General features: G+C 53.0%; 1 protein-coding gene across 1 annotated transcript; it reads left to right on the top strand.

Annotated features, from left to right (window-relative positions):
• Positions 1 to 214: 214 nt before the first annotated feature.
• AGPAT2 (1-acylglycerol-3-phosphate O-acyltransferase 2) lies at positions 215 to 18,737 on the top strand. Its single transcript, XM_090022363.1, has 6 exons — positions 215 to 438; positions 9,916 to 10,049; positions 11,627 to 11,802; positions 12,525 to 12,620; positions 13,889 to 13,961; positions 16,019 to 18,737. The coding sequence occupies exons 1-6, from the start codon at positions 254 to 256 to the stop codon at positions 16,183 to 16,185; spliced, it is 831 nt and encodes a 276-aa protein (XP_089878489.1). The 5' UTR covers positions 215 to 253; the 3' UTR covers positions 16,186 to 18,737.
• Positions 18,738 to 18,999: the final 262 nt, after the last annotated feature.

Raw genomic sequence — 18,999 nt, 5'->3', positions numbered from 1 at the left:
ACGCCCAAATCTAAATCCAAGCCCAAACTCAAACCCAGATCCCAGCCTGAACCCAAGCCCAAACCCGAATCCGAATCCAAGCCCAGCCGGCACGCCGGCGCAGGGCGCGGCCGAGGGCAGACTCGAACCCTGGTCGGGGCGGGGCGGGGCGGGGCGGGGCGGGGCCGGGCCTGGGGGCGGGGCCGTGCAGCGCCCTTAAGGGGGCGCCGCGCGGGGGCCGCCGAGAGCGGGTGCGTGTGCGCGTGCGCGGAGCATGGATTTCGGCGCTTCGCTGTGGGCGGCGGCGGCGCTGCTGCTGATGGCGGCGGCGGCGCTGAGCCCGGCCGCCCGCTTCCAGGCCAAGGTGGCCGGCTACTGCGTGCTGTGCCTGGCCATGTCCGCGCTCGCCAGCGCCGCCTGCCTGCTCTGGAGCCGCGGCCGCACCGTGCGCAACATGAGGCGAGTGCCGGCGGGTGCGGGCGCGGCCGGTGCCGGGGCCGGGCTGGAGGGTCGTGAGGTGAATGGATCCCTTGGATCGGCGGGCGCCCCTAGGAGAGTGCCAGCGGCAGGATCTCGGCAGGGGCTCTGCTTTGCCCTGAGCAGCTGGACCCCGCGGGGCTTGGGGCCGGTCCGCAGGACGCTGCCTGGATTTGGGAGTCTGTGAAGCCCGGGGCTGAGGTCGGGGAGGCAGCATCCTTGCAGCACAGCACCCTGGAAGGATTGAGCTGACAGAATTGGGAACTGATTTGGCCCGAGGCGCGAAACCACGTGGTAGATGCTGAGGGTCCGGCCGGCCCGCCGAGGGGGCAGACGCGTCCTCCGGGCATCGGGCTTGGCTGTGTTCTTGGCCGAGGACGGGAGAGGGCCAAAGGTTGATGCAGGCGACTGGGCAAGATGGCCCCTCGGCCTGACCTAGTCCATAGCCGTTCTTTTAGCTGCACACTGCAAACCGTATGGCACACTCTAGACACAGTTGTGCAACTGCTGCCTGTCTCCTAAGTGCGGGGGGTGGAAACCCAGTCATGTGCTGCTGCCTCCCCTCCATCCCAGTGATTTAACTGTAATCAGGACATAGCTAGAAATACCCAAAATAGCTTTTGCAGTGCCAGCCCCTGTGACCGAGGAGCGTGGCAGGCATGAGGTGTTTATGCTTTTGCAAGTGGGCTGGCTGCATTGTTGTGAGCAGGGAGATCTCCATGCAACTCCGGTTCAAGTTGGGATCTGCAGGATCAACGTGTTTGGGAAGCCCTGGTCTAGAAATATGCCCCGACCCAAAAATCTGTTGCTTAAATTGCTTTGAAGTGTGAGGGCTTGTGTGGGCTTGCTGGAGGTTCAGTGCAGCGCAGCCTGTCACTAGCTAGGAAAACACATTGCTTGGGCTTTGCAAACGAATAGGGGTACATGATTGCATCCACTTGGGTAGCCTGGCCATTTCCACAGAGTAGTTACACTTAAACAAGCTTTTTGTTTTTTATGGGGTGTTTTAATCCCTCCATCTCATTGCCCGGGGTAAAAAATATACATATGCTCAGCTTGTATCGGATCCTTTGAGTGTCTTGCGTTGGAGGCACGAGCATTTGAGAAATGAGCAGACTATCCTAACTGCAGCATGGGCGCACTGACCGTCGCACCCCTGCAAGCGTGGAGTCGTGGCAGGCGGCAGCAGAGGTGGCACTTGTGTTTCCTCTTGCTGGTTGACTTGGCTTGGAAGGGGGGTGGGGGGAAAGCACTTTAAAAATCTGGTGGTGACACTCCTTGGAGGGGAGAGGAGAAAACTGGGAAGCTGTCGCATCGCCGAGCTCTGCTGCAGCCACGTGAGAGTCCTGGTTACTTCCAGGGCAGCTTTGAGCTAAGGGCTTTTGTAGCCGTTTTAGTTGCTCTGGAGTTTTTAAGTGTTATTACAGCATCAAGGGTCGCAGTGGCCTTGGGACTCACTTGACCTGTAGCATAAGTGCGCTGGGTTTTGTCTGCTGGGGTGAGGGGGAGGGAAGCAGGCAGGAGAGAGTGGCTCAAGATGAGCTACTTCTTAAGCAAACACTTGAGTGCAGGGGAACAGTCAAGGTGGGAGGGAAGAAGGAATTGGGCAAACTTAAGAAGTTCCTTCTTGGGTTGAGGAGACTTTTTGGGGAGTGCGGCTTGGACAGGACCCTGTGAGAGGTGTGTGTGAAGGTGCTGGCCCAGCAGGTTCCCACAGGAAGTCTGCAGGTGCCCTAGATGTGCACGGCCTGACCTTGAAGGTTTCTGCTCTTCTTGCAGGTGAGGAGCTGCCGTGCTTGCCCTAGATGTGGCTTCATTTTAGTGGGGAGGGAGGCATGACCTTTCCCATCCCAAAGCTCTCGAGCATGCCCTAGAAATGCAGGAGGAGCGAGGCTGGTACTTGGTATCACGTGGGCTGCAGGTGTGTGCTACTTGCCTGTGAGCTTAGTGAATCTACCTCCTCTTATTTTATGTGCAGCCGCTATCCATGTCTGAAGAGACTGAGCCTGGTTCTTCCATGGCCTGACTTAGCATCAGCCTTTCTAGCAATCAGTCCCTTGATGGAGGAGGGCTTGTTGGGCAACCCTTTGCATCTGCCCATCGTAATCCTTTCATAAGATCCTGCAACTGCTTTGCACCAGAACAACCCTGTGGGATGGCTGGCCCCCACTTCCTCCTTGTGCAACTGGGTACATAAGGGCATGTTGCAAAAGAATATTTAAAAATGAAAAAAACAAAAACCAGCCCCCAAATTCCTCAGGAGAGGATTTTAAAGGGGCTTGAGGAACTACTGCAAGGTCTGGAGGAGTCTGCAGCCTTTCAAGGTGCTAGCAAGGTCCTTTTAAGGCAGGTGAACCTGTTCTGGGCACTGCTGCATGTGCTCTTAGAAACCAGCAGCCCAGTAGAAACTAATGATTTTGCTGCTGTCTTTTTCTCCAAATCTGGAGGAAAACCTAACTCTACTTTGTTTGACCGTGTGAGCTGTGTCCTAGTGTTAAAGCAATTGTTGTACTTCATCAGAGCCTGGCAATCCCATTTTTTGGGCAGGGGATAAATGTTCCCTTGGACCTTTGAAGATTCAGAATTCCTCCTTCTTTTCCCCTTGTATCTGTTTCAGGTATTTGATGCATTTGTAGTTTGCTTGAACACGGAGAGCAAAGCTAGGCCATTCAGTGGATCGTCCATGCCGGCTGTCAAGGGTCTCTGGTTGATAATCTGTTTCTTCAACCCTGGGGGTAGTTGATGATAAACCCCAAAAGCTTCTGGAGTTGCAGGTCAGAACCAGTCGGACGTTGCAAGATGGTCCCTGCAGCCTTTTTACCATCACAATGTCATGCCCTGGTGGCAGGAACCCCCCACCTCGGGGCCTTCCGGGCATGGAAAGTGAATGCTGTGCAAGGAGCTGGCTCTACCTCCTCTTCCATGGGGTTTTTATTTGAAATCTCTGCATGCAGTGACCTAGGTGCAAGAAGCAGGGTGAGGCTGGCAATGAGATGTGATGCATTCAAAATCCAATGCAAGCTTGCACACAAGAGGGAGCGTTAGATGGCCCCAGACATTACTGCGTATCACTAGCTAGGCAGGAGGCCTTGGCCTGCAGCACATTAAGGGAAGCCAAAGCAGAAGGAAGGCAGGGAGTTCCCATACCTACCTGGATGCATGATTGCCATCGGGTGCAAAAGCTTGCAGTGGCTGCATGGGGAATGCATTCATCTATAGTAGTTGGGTAGCCCTGGCCTCACTGCTTCATAGTCTTTCCTTTTTTCTTCCTCCCTCCCCCCCGACTTCCCTTCCCTTCCCTTCCACCCACACCTATGCACAGGGTCTCTTAGTGGGGCATGTGTAGCCAGGAGCAGGCTGCTTCTATAGTTTGGGGCAGAGCTGTCCTTCCCCCATTCACAGAGCTGACTCCTCCGCTCTCTGTGCTTGCGGTACTAGCTGCATTTGGTGCTTCCTGGAGAGCTGGCCTGCCTGAAATAGGGACTGGCCTGGGACTGCCGTGGGCAGCAAGCGACTCCTTCAGCTCTGCCTTTAAGCCCTGATCCATGCGGCGCTCGGGTGATGGAGACCAAATGCAGGATCTTGGTTTTCCCCCATCTCCGGGACCAGCAAAGCTGTTTTTCTGTCTCCTTGCCAGTGTTATGTTAGAAATAGCTGGAGTGAAACTATGAGCAGCAGATCTTGCCAGGGCCTGACTTTCTATACTGAAGGAAACTTCTGATTTTTGTTGGGTTTGGTTGTTTGTTTTTTTGGGGGGGAGGGGGTTTGTTTTTGCTTCCTTCCCCCTGAGCAGCACCTAAAACCTCTTCAAAGAGGAAACCTCAAAGGATGCTTTCGTTGCCCCAAACCATCTCACTCAGGTTTGATCATTTGTCTTGAGTTTTAGAATGGGGAGAGCTTGCGTTGAGTCTTGCTGGGGAGAAGTCTGGGTTCTGTTGAACCTCTCAAGTCTTCCTGAAGTCTCCTCTCCCGTGAGAGACAGGTTGAAGTGAACAAGCCTCTTCTGACCCTCGGCCCAAATTCCTGAACAGGGTGAGGAGGGGGGAAAAGGATGCTCTGAGCCTTGAGCCCTTGACCCAGAAGTGGCCCCCTTGACTCTATCCTCTGGCCTTAGACAAGTGGATTGGATTCAACCTGCACTGCTGGAAGATGACAGTAGGAATTATGTCCCCTGGATAGGGAGAGCTGGCCTTGCTGCCCCACCTGCAAAGCCTTGCCACCTGGCTGTGTAATGACAAACCTGGCGTGATGGGAGAAAGGTCGCTGTAGCGTCACATCGGCTGCAGGTTTCAACAAGTCTCCACTGTTGAAAGCACATAACGCTGGTGAAGTTGTGCGTCTTGTCCTGTTGAACCTTGAAAAGCCCGAAATGCATCCTCAGCAGCTTATCATGCTTGGCCTCATAGATCCTCCATTGCAGGCCTTGCACTTCAGTAATCCAGGGGTCTGATGTGAAAATCATAAGCAAAAAGCTGGGACTAGAAATAGCATGGTAGCAGGAAGCTGTTAACTTTGGCAGCCATTCAGCTGGCATTTTAGGTACCAGCTATTTCTAGTTTTGGAAGTTCTCATAGATGTTAGGGCTGGAAGGGACCTCGCTCAATGGTCGGGTCCAGCCCCCCCCCCCCCCCCCCCGCCCAAAGGGCAGAAAGTCATCTGCGGTCAGATCACCCCAGCAAGGTGAGCAACGAGGCGTTTCTTTAACGTATCCAGAGTAGGTGCTTGTAGCGCTTCTGGGGGGAGTCTATTCCAGGCTCTGGGAACTCGGATGGTAAAGAAGTCTGTCCCTATGTCCTTTCTGCAACCATACACCCCAGTCTAAGCACCACGGCTCTGCTGCCGCAGACGGATGGACAGTAGCAGCTCTGGGAGTAACTCCTGTTGCTGCAATAACTTGGCTGCTTGTCATCACCCAGTGGGCACCCACAAAGCTGCCAGCTGGGTCTGTCGAGCACCACTGCTGTTGCACAGGGCCCCGAGCTGCAGCAAGGGGGTCGGAGGACTAAGGCAGAGGCTGAGAAAAAGATGCAGCTGTTGGAATAGACTCTTGTAGCTAGAGTTCGCTTCCTCAGATCACACATGAGTAAGAAGCAGATTAAGAGTATGCCACAAGTTTCCCTGAGACACAGCCATTGCCAGCTCCAAGGTTTGGCACTTTTTTTTTTTGGCTAGATCTGGGTTTCTCAACCTCCTTTTAAATTCCATCTTAAAAGCTCATTCATGTATTGCAGAGGGGCTGGGCAGGAGCCAGGAGGGGAGTGCCTGAACCCACCTTTATTTGCTTTTCTCCTGGCACCAGGAGCCTGTGCCTGCCCTTATCTACATATTGCCTCTTGCTTCCTGGGGCACCCTTCAAAGGCTCTTTTGGCACCCTGCTTGAGAGTCACTGGGCCAGACAGCCAGCCCTTCCTTCTGCACTCCTGCCAACTCCTGCTTTCTGTTTCGAGCTCTTCCCTGGTCTGTACTTCAGCCTCGCTGGCTTCGGCTATGTGCCCTTGTCCTTGAGTGAAACTGTGGGCTCTCAGCTGTTGGAACACAGTTTCGTTCACAGGGCAACTGAGTGTGCTATAATAAGCCTTTGATCCCAGTCTTTTTCCCCTGTAATTATGGGCAGGGCGGTGCACAGCCGTAAGGTTTTTGCCCCTCCCCGTGGAAGTTGCAGCCCAGGAAAGTGAAAATGGCTTTTATCCTGCGGCCAGCGGGAGTGGTCTGTGTGAGCTGGGAGCCCTGTCAAGTGTATGCATGGAGGGCCAGGTAATGCAGGGCTGTCTCTCTGGTCTCCGTCAACGATAGCACAAGCCGAATGCTCGCTGCCAGGGGTAGGGAAAAGCCCAGCCATAATGTCCCCTCCCCTTTGCCCTGTTCTTGCAGCCTAGTGTCTCATTTTACACCCGGGTCTCCAGCTGCTACAACTCGAGGTTGTGCAATGCCAGTCCGGAAGCCGTGTTTCTTGCCCTTGAGAAATACGCTGCTCCCACTGACGCCCTGTGAGCAAGCGTTCCTGGAGCAGTGACCTCTCCTCTGCTTGGCAGAGCCTGGGAGGCAGGTGTGGAGAGAAGGACAGGACAAGGGTCAGTGGTTGCTCACTGGCATAGGGCACGCTGGTTCCTGCCACCTCATAGCACGCTGGCAGGGCTGTGCCCAAGAATAGACTGTTGTGCTTTGAACATCTGCTGCAGATTCCTGGCTACAAGAGCTATCGCGGGCACGCCAGGTCTGCACCGCCCTGATCACCCCCGAGTCCTTGTCATTAGCAGCAGGCTGGGAGGCATTTCGTCTCGGCCTCCTGCCGTGGAGATACCAGCCCTGATGGCAGCCAGCTGGCACACAGCAAGGCACATCCTCTGACCTTTGCAAAGAAACTGCAGGGAATAGGCCAGAGGGCTGAATTGTAGCTTGAACTAGCACAGTGGAGCAGTACTTGTGTCCTGCAGCTTGAGCATCAAATCCATGACAGCACCAGCCTGCTCCTGGCACTCTGATGACAAAACGGGCTTGGGTTGTCTCCTTCAAATCACTTGTCTGCTGTCTTGGGGCTCTCTAGACTTGCCTTAAGTCAACCTAGGCATTGTGGTAATGGTCTGGCAGGGAAAGTGGTCCTCTCCCGACTTATTGCTTGGATCTAGAAAGACTCGCTCTGTGTTCAAATGCTTCCTCTCGGCTGCTTTGGCCAAAACAAGCACCGTGTTCAAAGTGTTCAGATCTCACTTAGTCATACCCTGGTCTTGTCTGGGAAGCTCCGAACTTTGCCCCAAATCTGGGGGCGGGGGGGGGTGCTTTGGACTAGCAGAAAGTGGCCTGGAAACGGAGGCAAAGGCATCCTTGGGCTCTGTGCTGCCTCCCCCAGACCTGATCCAGGGGATGTGGAACTGGCCCATGCTTTTTTCCATGGGTGGGGACACAGGCTGCTTCGTGCTTCCCACATAGCTCAGCTGGTCACAGATACCGGTGTCTGTTTTGGATCAGAAACAAACCTGAAAATCAGATCTGGCTTTTAACGAGGCTCTCCTCCATTTTCTTTCTCTCCAGGTGCACAGATCCTGGGTGAAGGTTCATAGCACCCAAGCAGCTGGGCTGGCTCCCAGCATCGTGGTGGCACAAGGAGCGCCGGGTTGGTCTCAGGAGGGTGTGGGGAGCCCTTTCCACTGGCAAGTGTCAGGGTGTTGGTAAATGATTTTGGGCAGGGTGGATTGCTGGCCTGGCTGGAGTCGGAACAGGATGCCATCCCAGGTCAGCTGGTGACTGCACCCCAGCGGAGGCCTAGCCTGCAGCGTGGCTGTGCTGCCTTACCTTTCTCCTTGGATGGGGAGCACCTAAATGTGCTTGCAATCTGTTTTATGGCAGCTGTTCAGCACAAGGCATCTTGGGGCTTCTGTGCCGAGAGCATAGCTACCCAAGCTGGGGTGCTCAGGGCAAAAGCCTTGATTTCTTCCCTAGAAGAAACTGCACTGAGATGAGGTGGCAGTGGGAAATTTGAGGTCTGGAGCTGCCATGGCATCTTCGTCCCCTTCAGGAGTGCGGTGTGGAGGGAAGCTTCCCTGCCTCTAGCTCCTGGGTCTGGGCCAGGCTGGACATGGTGCCCACAAGCCGAAGGGTGAGGAACCAGGGGTGGGAGCTGCCCTTTGCACTAAGAAAGGATGCAGCAGACTTGGGTTCCCTGTTTGTGCAAACGCTGTACTAGTTGCAGCCCTTGGCAGGCAGCAATAGCAGGCCCCTCCTGTGTGAAAGGGCCGACGCATGCTGACCCCAGAGGCTCTGCACCCTTTGCTGGGCTGGGAAGCCTGGCCCACCTGTCCTGCACCCCAGCATGGCAGCCGTGTGAAAGAAGAACATGTCGTGCCTCCCTGGGAGAGCTGCGCTGGGGTCCTCTAGAGCATAGCCGCCCAGGGTTTGCAGGCCGTCGTGTCCTCCAAGCAGACCAGTGTGCTCCGTGCTGGCTCCCTCTTCCCCCTGCGGCCAGGGCCGGACGTGGCATTTGCTTTCCAGCTTGCTGCCTGCTTTCTGGGCTCGCTGCCCAGCCTTGTTTTAGTAGCTCGGCTTAGGTGACATCTCTGTCTGGAACAACTCTGGAAGAGCTCTTTTATGTGCAGCTTCTCTGTGGAGATGGGGAGAGCAGCTCCCTCCGACAGCTCGGGAGAGGCCTGTGCTGCTGCTGGGGAGAGGCTTTTTGGCAAGATGCGGGAGACCAGAGCTCTGCCACGCACCGTATTTTCTGTGACTAATGGTCTGACTCATTCTAACCCGCCCGGTCCCCCCTGCCTCGCTGATGCAAAGGTTACTGCAGCTCAAACTTGCTGCCTCAGTTTGGGGTTGTGCTGGGTAGAGCTCTGCTCCTGCGCTTGGCAGGTGCCGAGCAGTCCCAAGCACCTGGCTCTAGCAGGTGGCTCTGCCCTTTGGAGCTGGCAGCTAATAGGGATCCCCCTGGGTGTGAGGGAACAACCTGGCCAGCCTCCAGCTGGGCTAAGCAAACTTCTTTTTTAAAAAAAAAAAAAAAAAAAAATCTTTCTTGCGAGATGAGTGGAATTGAGCCTGGCCCTGCTTCTGTGCAAAGCAGCCTGGCCCTGCAATGGGGGTCTGCACTGACCTGACTCTGCAGGAGCCCCTGCTCTTCTGTGCAGGCAAAACTCTTCCCTCAAAGACCAGTGTGCAAGAGTGGGGATTTTGCTTCCTTGGGCGCAAAGGCCCTCTACTTCAAACTGTGGCTGCTCCCGCCCTTCCCACAGAGCTGCCTTTTTGAAGGAGCACCTCTGCAAGCCGGTGGCTCCAGGACACTCCCTGGGGTCTGGCTCCCTGACTTGGCTGGTGGAGGAGGCAGGTGGAAGTTTAGCCCAAACTGGTTCTGTAGCATCTTGATCACTCAGCTTATCTTCGCCCCTGAGGACAGGGGCGTTCCAGCGTGAGCCAGCAAGAGGGTCAGGGGAGGAGATCCAGGAGGTTGTGTGTGACTGATCGCTGTCCTCAGCAGACCGTCTCTTGTTTGGTCTCTGCTGTTTTACAGGCTGTAAAGGTTTTAAAATCAAAGGGAGGGGAAAGGCCTCTGCCCTGTGACTACTACCAGCAAAATTGTGCAAACACATGTGTGCAACTTATGTGTCCCTCCCTCCATGCATGGAGAGGCCTTGTCCCTGGTCGCTGTAATTCCCATTAGGGTGAGAAACCACAATTGGCCTTTACTTTTATGAGTCGATACAGAGGCAGCCTCTTGGGGGCATGCTGAAGCAAATAGCAGCCGACAGACTGGGATAAGAGAGGGTCTGTTACGTGGCAAGGCAAGCAGGGCAGTATGCAATGCAGATTTGAGTCCAGAAAGGACATAACTAGACTATTCGGGGGGGCATGGGGGGGGAGTTGGGTCCATAGGCCCATGGCCTGGGCTCATAGCAGATGTTTGCCTTCTCTGTTCACACCTTGGTCCTCGCTTCCTGCTGGGGTCTGACCACACTCTCCTCTCCAATGCAGAATCATCAAAAATGTTGTCAAGACCTTCAAATACCTCTATGGCCTGAGGTTTGAAGTGAAAGGACTGGAGAACTTCAAGGTGGGAAGCCCCTGTGTCATCGTGTCAAACCACCAAAGCATCCTGGACATGATGGGTAAGCAGGTCAAGATGGGTCAGAGGCAGCGGTTTTGCTTGAAAGGCAAGTGCTGGAAAAAGTCAAGCCAGATAGCAAAGTACCTGAAGCAGGTATTGGAGCCCGTGTACGCACCTTCCCTAGGGGTGGGTAGCAAGGGGATGCAGTAATGAATCCATTGCACTGCCTCATAGCTATACCACTGCCCGTGTCATGCACACCTGGGTCCAGCCCAAGCAGGTGTGTCCCACTGGGTTACCACAGTCTCTTTTGAAAGGCTTAAAGAATGCGATGCGATGCTGCGGCTAGTAAAGCGACCAAAACGCTGGCTTGCATCCATAGATGCTTCTCGAGCAAATCCCGGGACGTCATTCTCCTTTTGTACTCAGCCTTGGTGAGGCCGCAGCTGGAGTACTGCGTCCAGTTTTGGGCTCCACAATTCAAAAAGGATATGGAGAAGCTTGAGAGAGTCCAGAGGAGAGCCACGCGCATGGTCAGAGGTCAGGAAAACAGGTCTTATGATGACAGGCTGAGAGCCACGGGACTCTTTAGCCTGGAAAAGCGCAGGCTCAGGGGTGATCTGATGGCCGCCTATAAGTTTATCAGGGGTGACCACCAGGATCTGGGGGAACGTCTGTTCACCAGAGCGCCCCAAGGGATGACGAGGTCGAACGGTCACAAACTCCTGCAAGACCGTTTCAGGCTGGACATAAGGAAGAATTTCTTTACTGTCCGAGCCCCCAAGGTCTGGAACAGCCTGCCAGCGGAGGTGGTTCAAGCACCTACATTGAACACCTTCAAGAGTAAATTGGATGCTTATCTTGCTGGGATCCTATGACCCCAGCTGACTTCCTGCCCTTTGGGCAGGGGGCTGGACTCGATGATCTCCTGAGGTCCCTTCCAGCCCTAATGTCTATGAAAGAAATCAGACTAGTGGAAAAGCTAATCGCCACTTTAAAATGAGGGAGCAGGTGGGCATGCTTGCATGCTAGCACAGCCAGTTGGCGTAGCTCTGCAGGCTGACACTGGAGTTGAGGAAGGAACAGGTAACTTGGAGGCACTGTTCAGTCCTTTTGAGCTATGAGAGCTGATGCTTATGAGCAAAGAGTTGTCCCACAAGATGCGATTAGCAGAGTTGGGGGTCAAGGCCATGTCTCCTCTCCTACACGTGTCTGCATGTGTATAGTGTTAACCTCTCTAGGCTGCTGTCCCTGTCCAGGGGACAAGGCTTCCCCGTCTCTAGCTGTAGTAAGGACATGTGTCCGTTTGTGCAAGGCACCTGACTGCTCTCCTGGTCTACTCGGATTTTTTCCACTGAAACCCTTGGACTTGTTTCATAACTAACTCCTGCCCTAGTGATTGCAGTGGCATCAAAACTTTGCGTAACTAGAAAGAAATGCATGGGGCTGGCTTGTTCCCATTTCATCCTCAGTGCAGCCTCTGTGAAAGCCTGAGCAGAGGAAGAGGCAGCAGACTCTTCCATCAAAGCCAGGAAGGATTATCTGACTTGTGCAAACCAGTCTGGCTGGGCGGGGGAGGGGGGGGTGTTGAACTGCCTCTCGTGGGCTGATTGTTGGTTTCTTTGCCCCTGGGGCTAGGCTTGATGGAAATCCTTCCAGATCGCTGTGTTCAGATTGCCAAGAAGGAGCTTTTGTACACTGGCAGCGTGGGACTAGTCATGTACCTGGGCGGCGTCATCTTCATCAACAGGAAGAGCACAAGCAATGCCAAGATGGTGATGGCGGATGTTGCCAAGACCATGCTGTCCGAGAACGTGAGTGCAGCACAAGTTACTAGCCATGACTGCCAGCTTCTCTTCCCCCAAACCTCTGAGTCTGCCAGATGCAGAAGAGATCAAAAGTTGTGCGGTCGAGGAGAGCAGTGCAGGGGGGGAAGTCAACATGAAGCATGAGGGAGGGAGATGAGATGGGGACAACTGTGGTTGGTTATCTAGCTCCCAGGTAGTGTGAACTTGGTCCTTTTATTATCCATGCATAGGTAATTTGAATACCATAGGAAAATCCAGTTCCAAGAAATAAAGGCATCTAATTGGATCTCTGATGTCATGAGTGGACAGGTGAGCACCTAGCCTGGTACACTTATGGTTAGCAGTGTCTATAAAGCAGGTACTACGAATGGACAGACATGTCGCCATGCACAGTAGGCTGTTACTATTGTGCTGAGCCAGTTGTTGAGGTGAGCAATTGATGGTGTGTTCATGTTCAGCAGCCAGCTAACTTGGAAAGGGCGAAGACAGATTAAACAGATTAAACATACTAGGGTAACTTAGGTAGTGGCATTTCATCCCTGATCCTTTTAGCGGTGACTTGTGGTAAAAGTACTCCAGCTGGGGAGCTTGTGTCCAGTGTCTTCTACTGCTGTATAGCTGTATGTGTTGTCTGTCCCGACCTACAGTTCTTGAGATGCTCTAGGGTTATTGATACAGCAGTGTGTGGTGTACTTGGCACATGGAATTGATGGCCTATCTTCATACAGGTGATGGTATGGATCTACCCAGAAGGCACAAGGAATGGGAACGGTGACCTGTTGCCTTTCAAGAAGGGAGCCTTTCATCTTGCCATACAGACACAGGTAATGATGGCCAGCTTCTCCCTCCGACTACAATGCCAAGCAGGCCTGGCTGTCCGAAGTGAGGTTCTTGTGACCAAATACTATCGGCGAAGAGCTGTTTTGTCATGCTGGAAGTGTACTGCATCTCAGTGATTCTGTTTTCTGTGAAAGCTGCTGTGCCCACGCTGCTGGACTGCAGTGGTATCTCTTGCTGAGCTCCCAAGAGGCTGTGATCAGTCTCTGGCAGTGGGGCCTCCAAAACTGGGGATGCCCAAAGCTTTCACAGAAATGGATTTAGGGCACTTGGGTGGGCCACGTGGTGAGCTATGAGAATTACACAGCTGCCTCTTATACCCCTGTGAATCCCTGACTAGTGACCCAGCGGTCACTAGTTGCAGGGATGTGGGAGGCAACAATAGCCTGTTATGCAGCAGCCTCCCCAAACCTACCGGGGAGGGAGGTCTGCATGTTGCCTCTAGATGGCATTGTCTAATGGGATACGTTGGGAGCGAGCACTTGAACCGAGCGTCATCTCAGGGTGGCTAAATATCAGGAATAGTGTCTGCTTCTGAATGGCCTCTTCCCTTAAGGACAGGAAGTGGCTGGTAGCCTGCAGCAAGCAGACCTGTGCATGCACACGTGAATAGACCAATTGCAGCATGTAGCCCATCCTCTAATGAGCTGATTGGAGGCTGAATACCCGCTGACCAGTCAGGGGGCCATAACTGGTCCCAGTAGATAGAATTCTAGGGGCAGGGATAAGAGGAACAATCTAAGCAGTGGCCAGCTTTGCTCACGTTCCCAGCAAGGCAGTGACCAATAGATCTCTTCCACGTTGTCAGAGATAAATATAGCCACCTCTCTTCCATCTCTGTCAAGGGGGGATGAGTGCAAACAGTGATTCCTGGTCATAAGGGGCTAAGCAGCGGCTGGGCTGCCCCCTTGCGTATGCTTTCAGGTAGTGGTAATGCACATCAGGCCTGCTTATCAGGACCAGGAAGTTGAGGAATAAGCATGTCTGGGGCAGACTGGAGGTTCAGACTTCTTCGGACAGCGGGGAAAACTAGCTCTGGCCCAGCTAGTGGCCGGGTCAGTTCCTTTTGTTGACTTTAGGCAAGATGCTTTTTCCTTGCTGCTCCAGTTCACCCATCAGAGATGAAGGTAAAACTTCCCACACTAGGGCTCCCCAGTGTATGCATCAGTAGGTGACCTGATGCACTTGGGCCCCGATGTCTGTCTGGTGCTTCAGGATGTTGCTGCAATCTCTTCTGTGGTCCCTTCATCCCCAGGTCCCGGTCATTCCTGTGGTGTACTCCTCCTTCTCCTCGTTCTACGACCGGAAGAAGAATCTGTTCACATCAGGTACGGTGCTGCCAGAGTCTCTTCCCCACCTCCTGAATGCACTTGAACTGGTTGGAGGGGGTTGACTTTCTAGCTACACCCACGTAAGTCCTCCTGGGTGTGCTAAGTTTCTCATCCTGTGGCAGAAGGCAAGTTGAGCTGAACACAGAAGTACGTGGACTTGCATTTCATCTCAAGCGGTGTCCTTCCAACATGACCCTCCTGCTAGTGTCTTTCTAAACCAACTTAAAGTGATGGTGATAGCTGGCACGTGCACGCTTCACTGCACCTGTGGTGGGGTTTGGCTATTTCAAGAGGCCCCTGCTTAACCAAGGGCTGTTTCTGGCTGCCAGTCTCCCTCATTCAAACTGCAGCTGTCTCTTCCTCTTGCCCAAGTGTTACTCTGCTCATTGGGAAATAAGGCTCGATACTAGAGACCCCAGGGTACTGGGCTCTTGGGCTGCACCATGCCAAGCAGAGGCACTTCTTTGCATATGGATATCTCTGACGGCCAGGGACCATCGAGCTTGGTCACAGTGGTGGATCTTTTCTGGGAGAGTGTAGAGACACTGGGGCCCAAGGGAGATGCCTGGAGTGGTCAAAGCCCCTGCAAGGGAGCAGGGAGTTCAGGGCTGAGGGCTTGCTCTCAGTCACTTGGTTGCTCGGCCCCACTACTGGCTGTAAAAGATGAGAAGGGGGGAACAGAACTCCAGACCACACCAGAAAGCCCAACAGGAGCTGTAATCGTCAGACACGACTTGTGTTGCCACCTGCTTCCTTGATGCACAGATTGCAAGTCACTCTTTGGTTAGCCAAGAAGCTCCTGCAGGGGCAGAGGCATGCCCCTGGGCCTGCAAAGCAAAGCGCTTGAAGGACTTGTTCTGCCAGATGAACACAGTGCTAGGTGAGGCTGGAGTCATTGGTTTCAAAGGAGCTAGCTCTCTTTTCTCAGGACCTCCTGAGGGCTGTTGTAGCTGGGGGCAGACACCTCCTCTCTTATCCCTTGTATGTGGCTTGGGAACAAGCCTGGTATGCAAGGTGGGGACTAGCACCTTTGGGCCACTTGAGAGACTAGAGCGTGTGTGGCTTGTTGTGATGGGTTTGCAGCAGCAACCCAGTCTGGCTGATATTAGCTTCTCCTCTCTCCTAGACCTGTCGTGAATGGCAGAAAGCCCCTAGAGGGGCTGTCTTTCTGGGCACTTCTGAGCTAGGTCCTAGCTTAGGATATTGAGAGAAACCTCGTTAGGAAAGTGCAAAAACAGCAGGGAAGGGTGGAGTTTGAGGTCCATATTGTCCAAGGCAAGCTAGTGTCCTGCATCCTGGCTTGCAGCCGTGAGGTGGAAGCGATTGTTGTGCCAAAAGCCACAACAGAATGAGGGTTGGGGACCAGGAGTGCAGCATTTGCCAGTTGCTGTGCAGGACGGTACCGCTGTGGGAAGTGGAAACAAAGATGTGCAAGTTACTAGTTGAGTCTGCTTCGGCTTTATCTGCTCACGCCTTCCACCCTGCCAGGAAGTCAGACATTTCCTAGCGTAAAAACCATCACAGATGATGCTAAGGCAATGCCCTACATGGAGCAAAAACCTCAGAGCTCAGGATTACCCATTAGCTGCTGCCTCGAGTGTTGCACAGTCATTTTGAGAAGGACAAATGTCCTGCCCAAGTTCAACAGGGGGGATTTCTTCTGCCTAATATCTGCCCCTCAGTCTGCAAGAGTGTCCTGTGCTGCTATGATCCTCTGTAGGCATTTATCATGTGTATGAGGTCTATAAATTGGGCCCGTGGCTTGGTGGGAACGGGAAAAAATGGCAAGTAACCTTGAGCTAGCCCACAGCGTGTAGCCTGAGGGTGGTGGGTGCCTTGTGAAACCCAGTGCTCCTCATGCACTCTCTTGCTACGGAGACTGGAGCGAGCCACCCTCTGTGATACAGCCTCGCATCTTCAAAGGATGCTCGTAGCTGGCATGTGGAAGCATTACTGCACTCTGCTAAGGGGTGTTGGAGGTGGGAATAGCCAGTGCCCTGGAGGACGTCTTTCCACGTGCCCCAAAACTGACGGTCCTTTCCTCTTATTCCCAGGTAAAATCCAGGTTGAGGTTCTTGAGCCCATTGAGACCAAGGGTCTGACCCCAGAAGATGTCACTGAGCTTACCAACAGATGCTATTCCACCATGAGGGAGACCTTTTTCAGACTGTCCGGATTAGTGAATGAACCCAACGGCTCTGCCCGGACCCACTTGCAGTAATATTGCCGTATGTCAGGAACTGAGAGGACTCTTTCCATTGCCAAAGATATCCAAGGGCTTTTCTTTCTATACAGCCAGCTTGGAGCCTGTTGTGACTCCGCTGTGGGTAACATTGGTTGGCAAACCGCGTGCTGGACTGGCTCCGCAGTTCTGCTGTGTACTGAATCTCTCTTGTGGGGTCCTTGATTCCTGTTGAAATGTCTCCTGCATTTTGAGTTTCTCCTACACCCAGCTCAAGCTAATGAGGCTTTGTGCCCAGCGCAGCGACTTCACAACCTGTAGTGGAGGTTTGGGTATTACCTCTGGCCAAGTTAGTGTTTGTAAGCCAACCAGTCCAGGGGATGTTGGAGTATGCATCTCCAAGAGGTTACCGCCCAACTTGATTTCTGCCATTGCAATGGGCACGTACAGGATTAATGCAGCAGCCGTCCTCACGCTGCCAGCTTCTTGTACCCATGCTCTGGATCTCAGCACCAGGGTGATGGGGCTGATCCCAGGCAAGTCTCTTGCTCACAGTGGGCAGCTATTGGGGTGTTTTTTGTTTTTTTAAGGTGCCTGCCCAGCACCAGGTCCTGATGGCAGCTCCATTCTTTGCAGTGTCTTACCAAATGCAAAAGGCACAAGTGGGGCAGGCTTGCACTGAAGAGCTGGCTGGGGGATGGAAAAGAATCTTGCCCCGCTGGCCTGTACAGCTGTGCTAGCAAATCCCCTGGTATCAACACGCGGGTCTCAAAGCTGTGTATGTGAGATCACTGGATGTTTAGGAAGGCCACATTAATATTTGGGAGCCCTGCTATCCCGTGCGATGTTTCCACTAGAGGGCTGTCCTGGTACAGCATAGCAACACTAGTGCTCTTAAAGAAGCCTACAGCTTCTGTAAAAACCATTGGCGAGCTGTTCTTCTGTCCCAGTAGGAGGATGAAGGACCAGAGCCAGTGACCTCCCACAGGATGGAAGTATGGATGATGCTCTTTGAGGCATGATTTTAAAGAGGATACGTGCAGCTCTAATCCCCCCCCCCCCCCCCCCCCCCCCCCCCCCCCCCCCCCGCATCTACCCCAGAGCAGAACCCGGAAGCAAAGCAGAGGATCTTGTAACTAAGATCTCCACTAACCATTCTCGCCTCCTTGCAGGGGAAGTTGACTTTCTTAAATGCAGAACTTGCCATAAGTGAAGCTGCACAAGGATGGGTGCAATCTGTGGCATTGGCTACCCTGATGTCTCTTCTAGCAATCAAGCTTCCACTTCCAAGGTGGACAAGTTTGGGGGTTTTTTAGGACCTTTTTTTGAGGGATGGGGTGGATGTGAAAAAGTCATATCAAACACGCATCTGGTATGTCTTGTGTTTGGATGAGGCCTTTCTGGTGTCTTGCCAGAATGCAGCTCTCCATGGGTATGCCTTTTTTTGTAAATACAGGACCTGTTCTGCATCAGTGAGGCCCAAGTTCTAAATAACAGGATGATACATATCCGCGAGACATTAGCGTGATGTCTCCACACTCTGGAATTGCTGCTAGCATCTCTGACTTCTGTATGATCTCGTTCTTTACCATGTGCCTTGCTCATAGTATCAGACCCAATGGGATACTAGAGAGGTGCAGGTTGCTTGGGATGGTCCCTTTGGTATCAATTGTTGTCTTTGTAGGTCGACTTTTTTCTTTTTCATGTGTTTAATTGGGTGTGTCCTAAAATACCTGTTGCTTATTGATCTTAAGGGTTATGTAATGCTGATCTAACCCCTTGATCTGCAGTGTTGACCAAAGCACAAGACTTGTTCCAGCTTGTCTGAGAACATTTAGCCCTGCTACCACTAGCCGAGTTGGTTGTAAAAGCAATAATGTAAACAGGTGTGGGACATGCACACTGAACAGGGCAAACAGGTTGGATGGAGGATAGCCTTTTGCTGCCACTTCCTGGGCATAAAATAAAAATAAAAATCCTAGGGATTTGATGGACTTGGAAGCCTTAAACAGAGACCTGAGAGTGTTGCCTCTGCCTTGTGAAGATGGAGTCAAGGTGCACCCAACCTCCTGTCCACGGGGCAGAGGCAGAGACAGATCTTGGCAGCTGAGGTGGTTCTGCTTGGCTGCCAAGGACACACAGTCCAGGTCTCAAACACTAAACCACAACTAGAAGTAACCAAACAAGAGGGCCCTCAGTTAATTTGAGTTTACAAGCCAACACAGAGGTGCCCATCTGAGGCTGTCCATCTGTGGGGTGCATCTGGAAGGGGATCTGAATTAAAATCAAACCAGCACTTTCTTTTTGTATGTGTAAGAAGAGCAGACAAGTGGCTGCATAATGGAGGCAAACCACCCTGGAGCTGTCCTAGGCTTCTGGACCCAGGCTCCCATCAAGGAGAAGCTGGGGGGTGGGTGTCTGACTTTTGCCAAAGAGGACAATCTTGCAAGTGTTGATCTTGTATTTGCCTATGGAGAATGGAAAAGTGCCTCTGGGCAGTAAGGGAGTTGCCTGCTGCTCTGTTTTAACTGTGTACTGAAAATAATGTATTGAAAGAATGCATATACTTTTTATAAAAGCAGTTATTTCAATCACGCCTCCTGTCTTTGGGGTTGGAGTACCTCACGTTGGGGTCGTGCAGGAAGGGCGGTGGTGGCTAAATGAGGCAGAATAACCCTATGTCTCTACGGTGCCGAAGAACCGGCTGGGTGTCCTGCAGTGCTCTTGCTCATGGCTGAGCCATCCTGAAGTTTGTAGCTTGTCTCACACTAGTGGTTTTCTGAACTTGTGTTGCATGCAACTTGCATATTTTTGGCATGACACCTGCCTCGATGTCATGACTGTATGCAGACC

This window comes from Crocodylus siamensis, chromosome 11 (assembly GCF_052110815.1).
Source record: "Crocodylus siamensis isolate JL-2025a chromosome 11, ASM5211081v1, whole genome shotgun sequence".
Taxonomy (NCBI): Eukaryota; Metazoa; Chordata; order Crocodylia; family Crocodylidae; genus Crocodylus; species Crocodylus siamensis.
The sequence above is the reverse complement of the archived record's forward strand: the minus strand, read 5'-3'. Positions and strand labels throughout refer to the sequence as shown.

Excerpts from the sequence above, each read along its gene's own strand:
- AGPAT2 (XM_090022363.1), top strand. The coding sequence starts at position 254 with ATGGATTTCGGCGCTTCGCTGTGGGCGGCGGCGGCGCTGCTGCTGATG. Across the intron at positions 11,803-12,524 it reads AGACCATGCTGTCCGAGAAC|GTGATGGTATGGATCTACCC; the intron begins GTGAGTGCAGCA and ends ATCTTCATACAG. Across the intron at positions 12,621-13,888 it reads ATCTTGCCATACAGACACAG|GTCCCGGTCATTCCTGTGGT; the intron begins GTAATGATGGCC and ends CTTCATCCCCAG.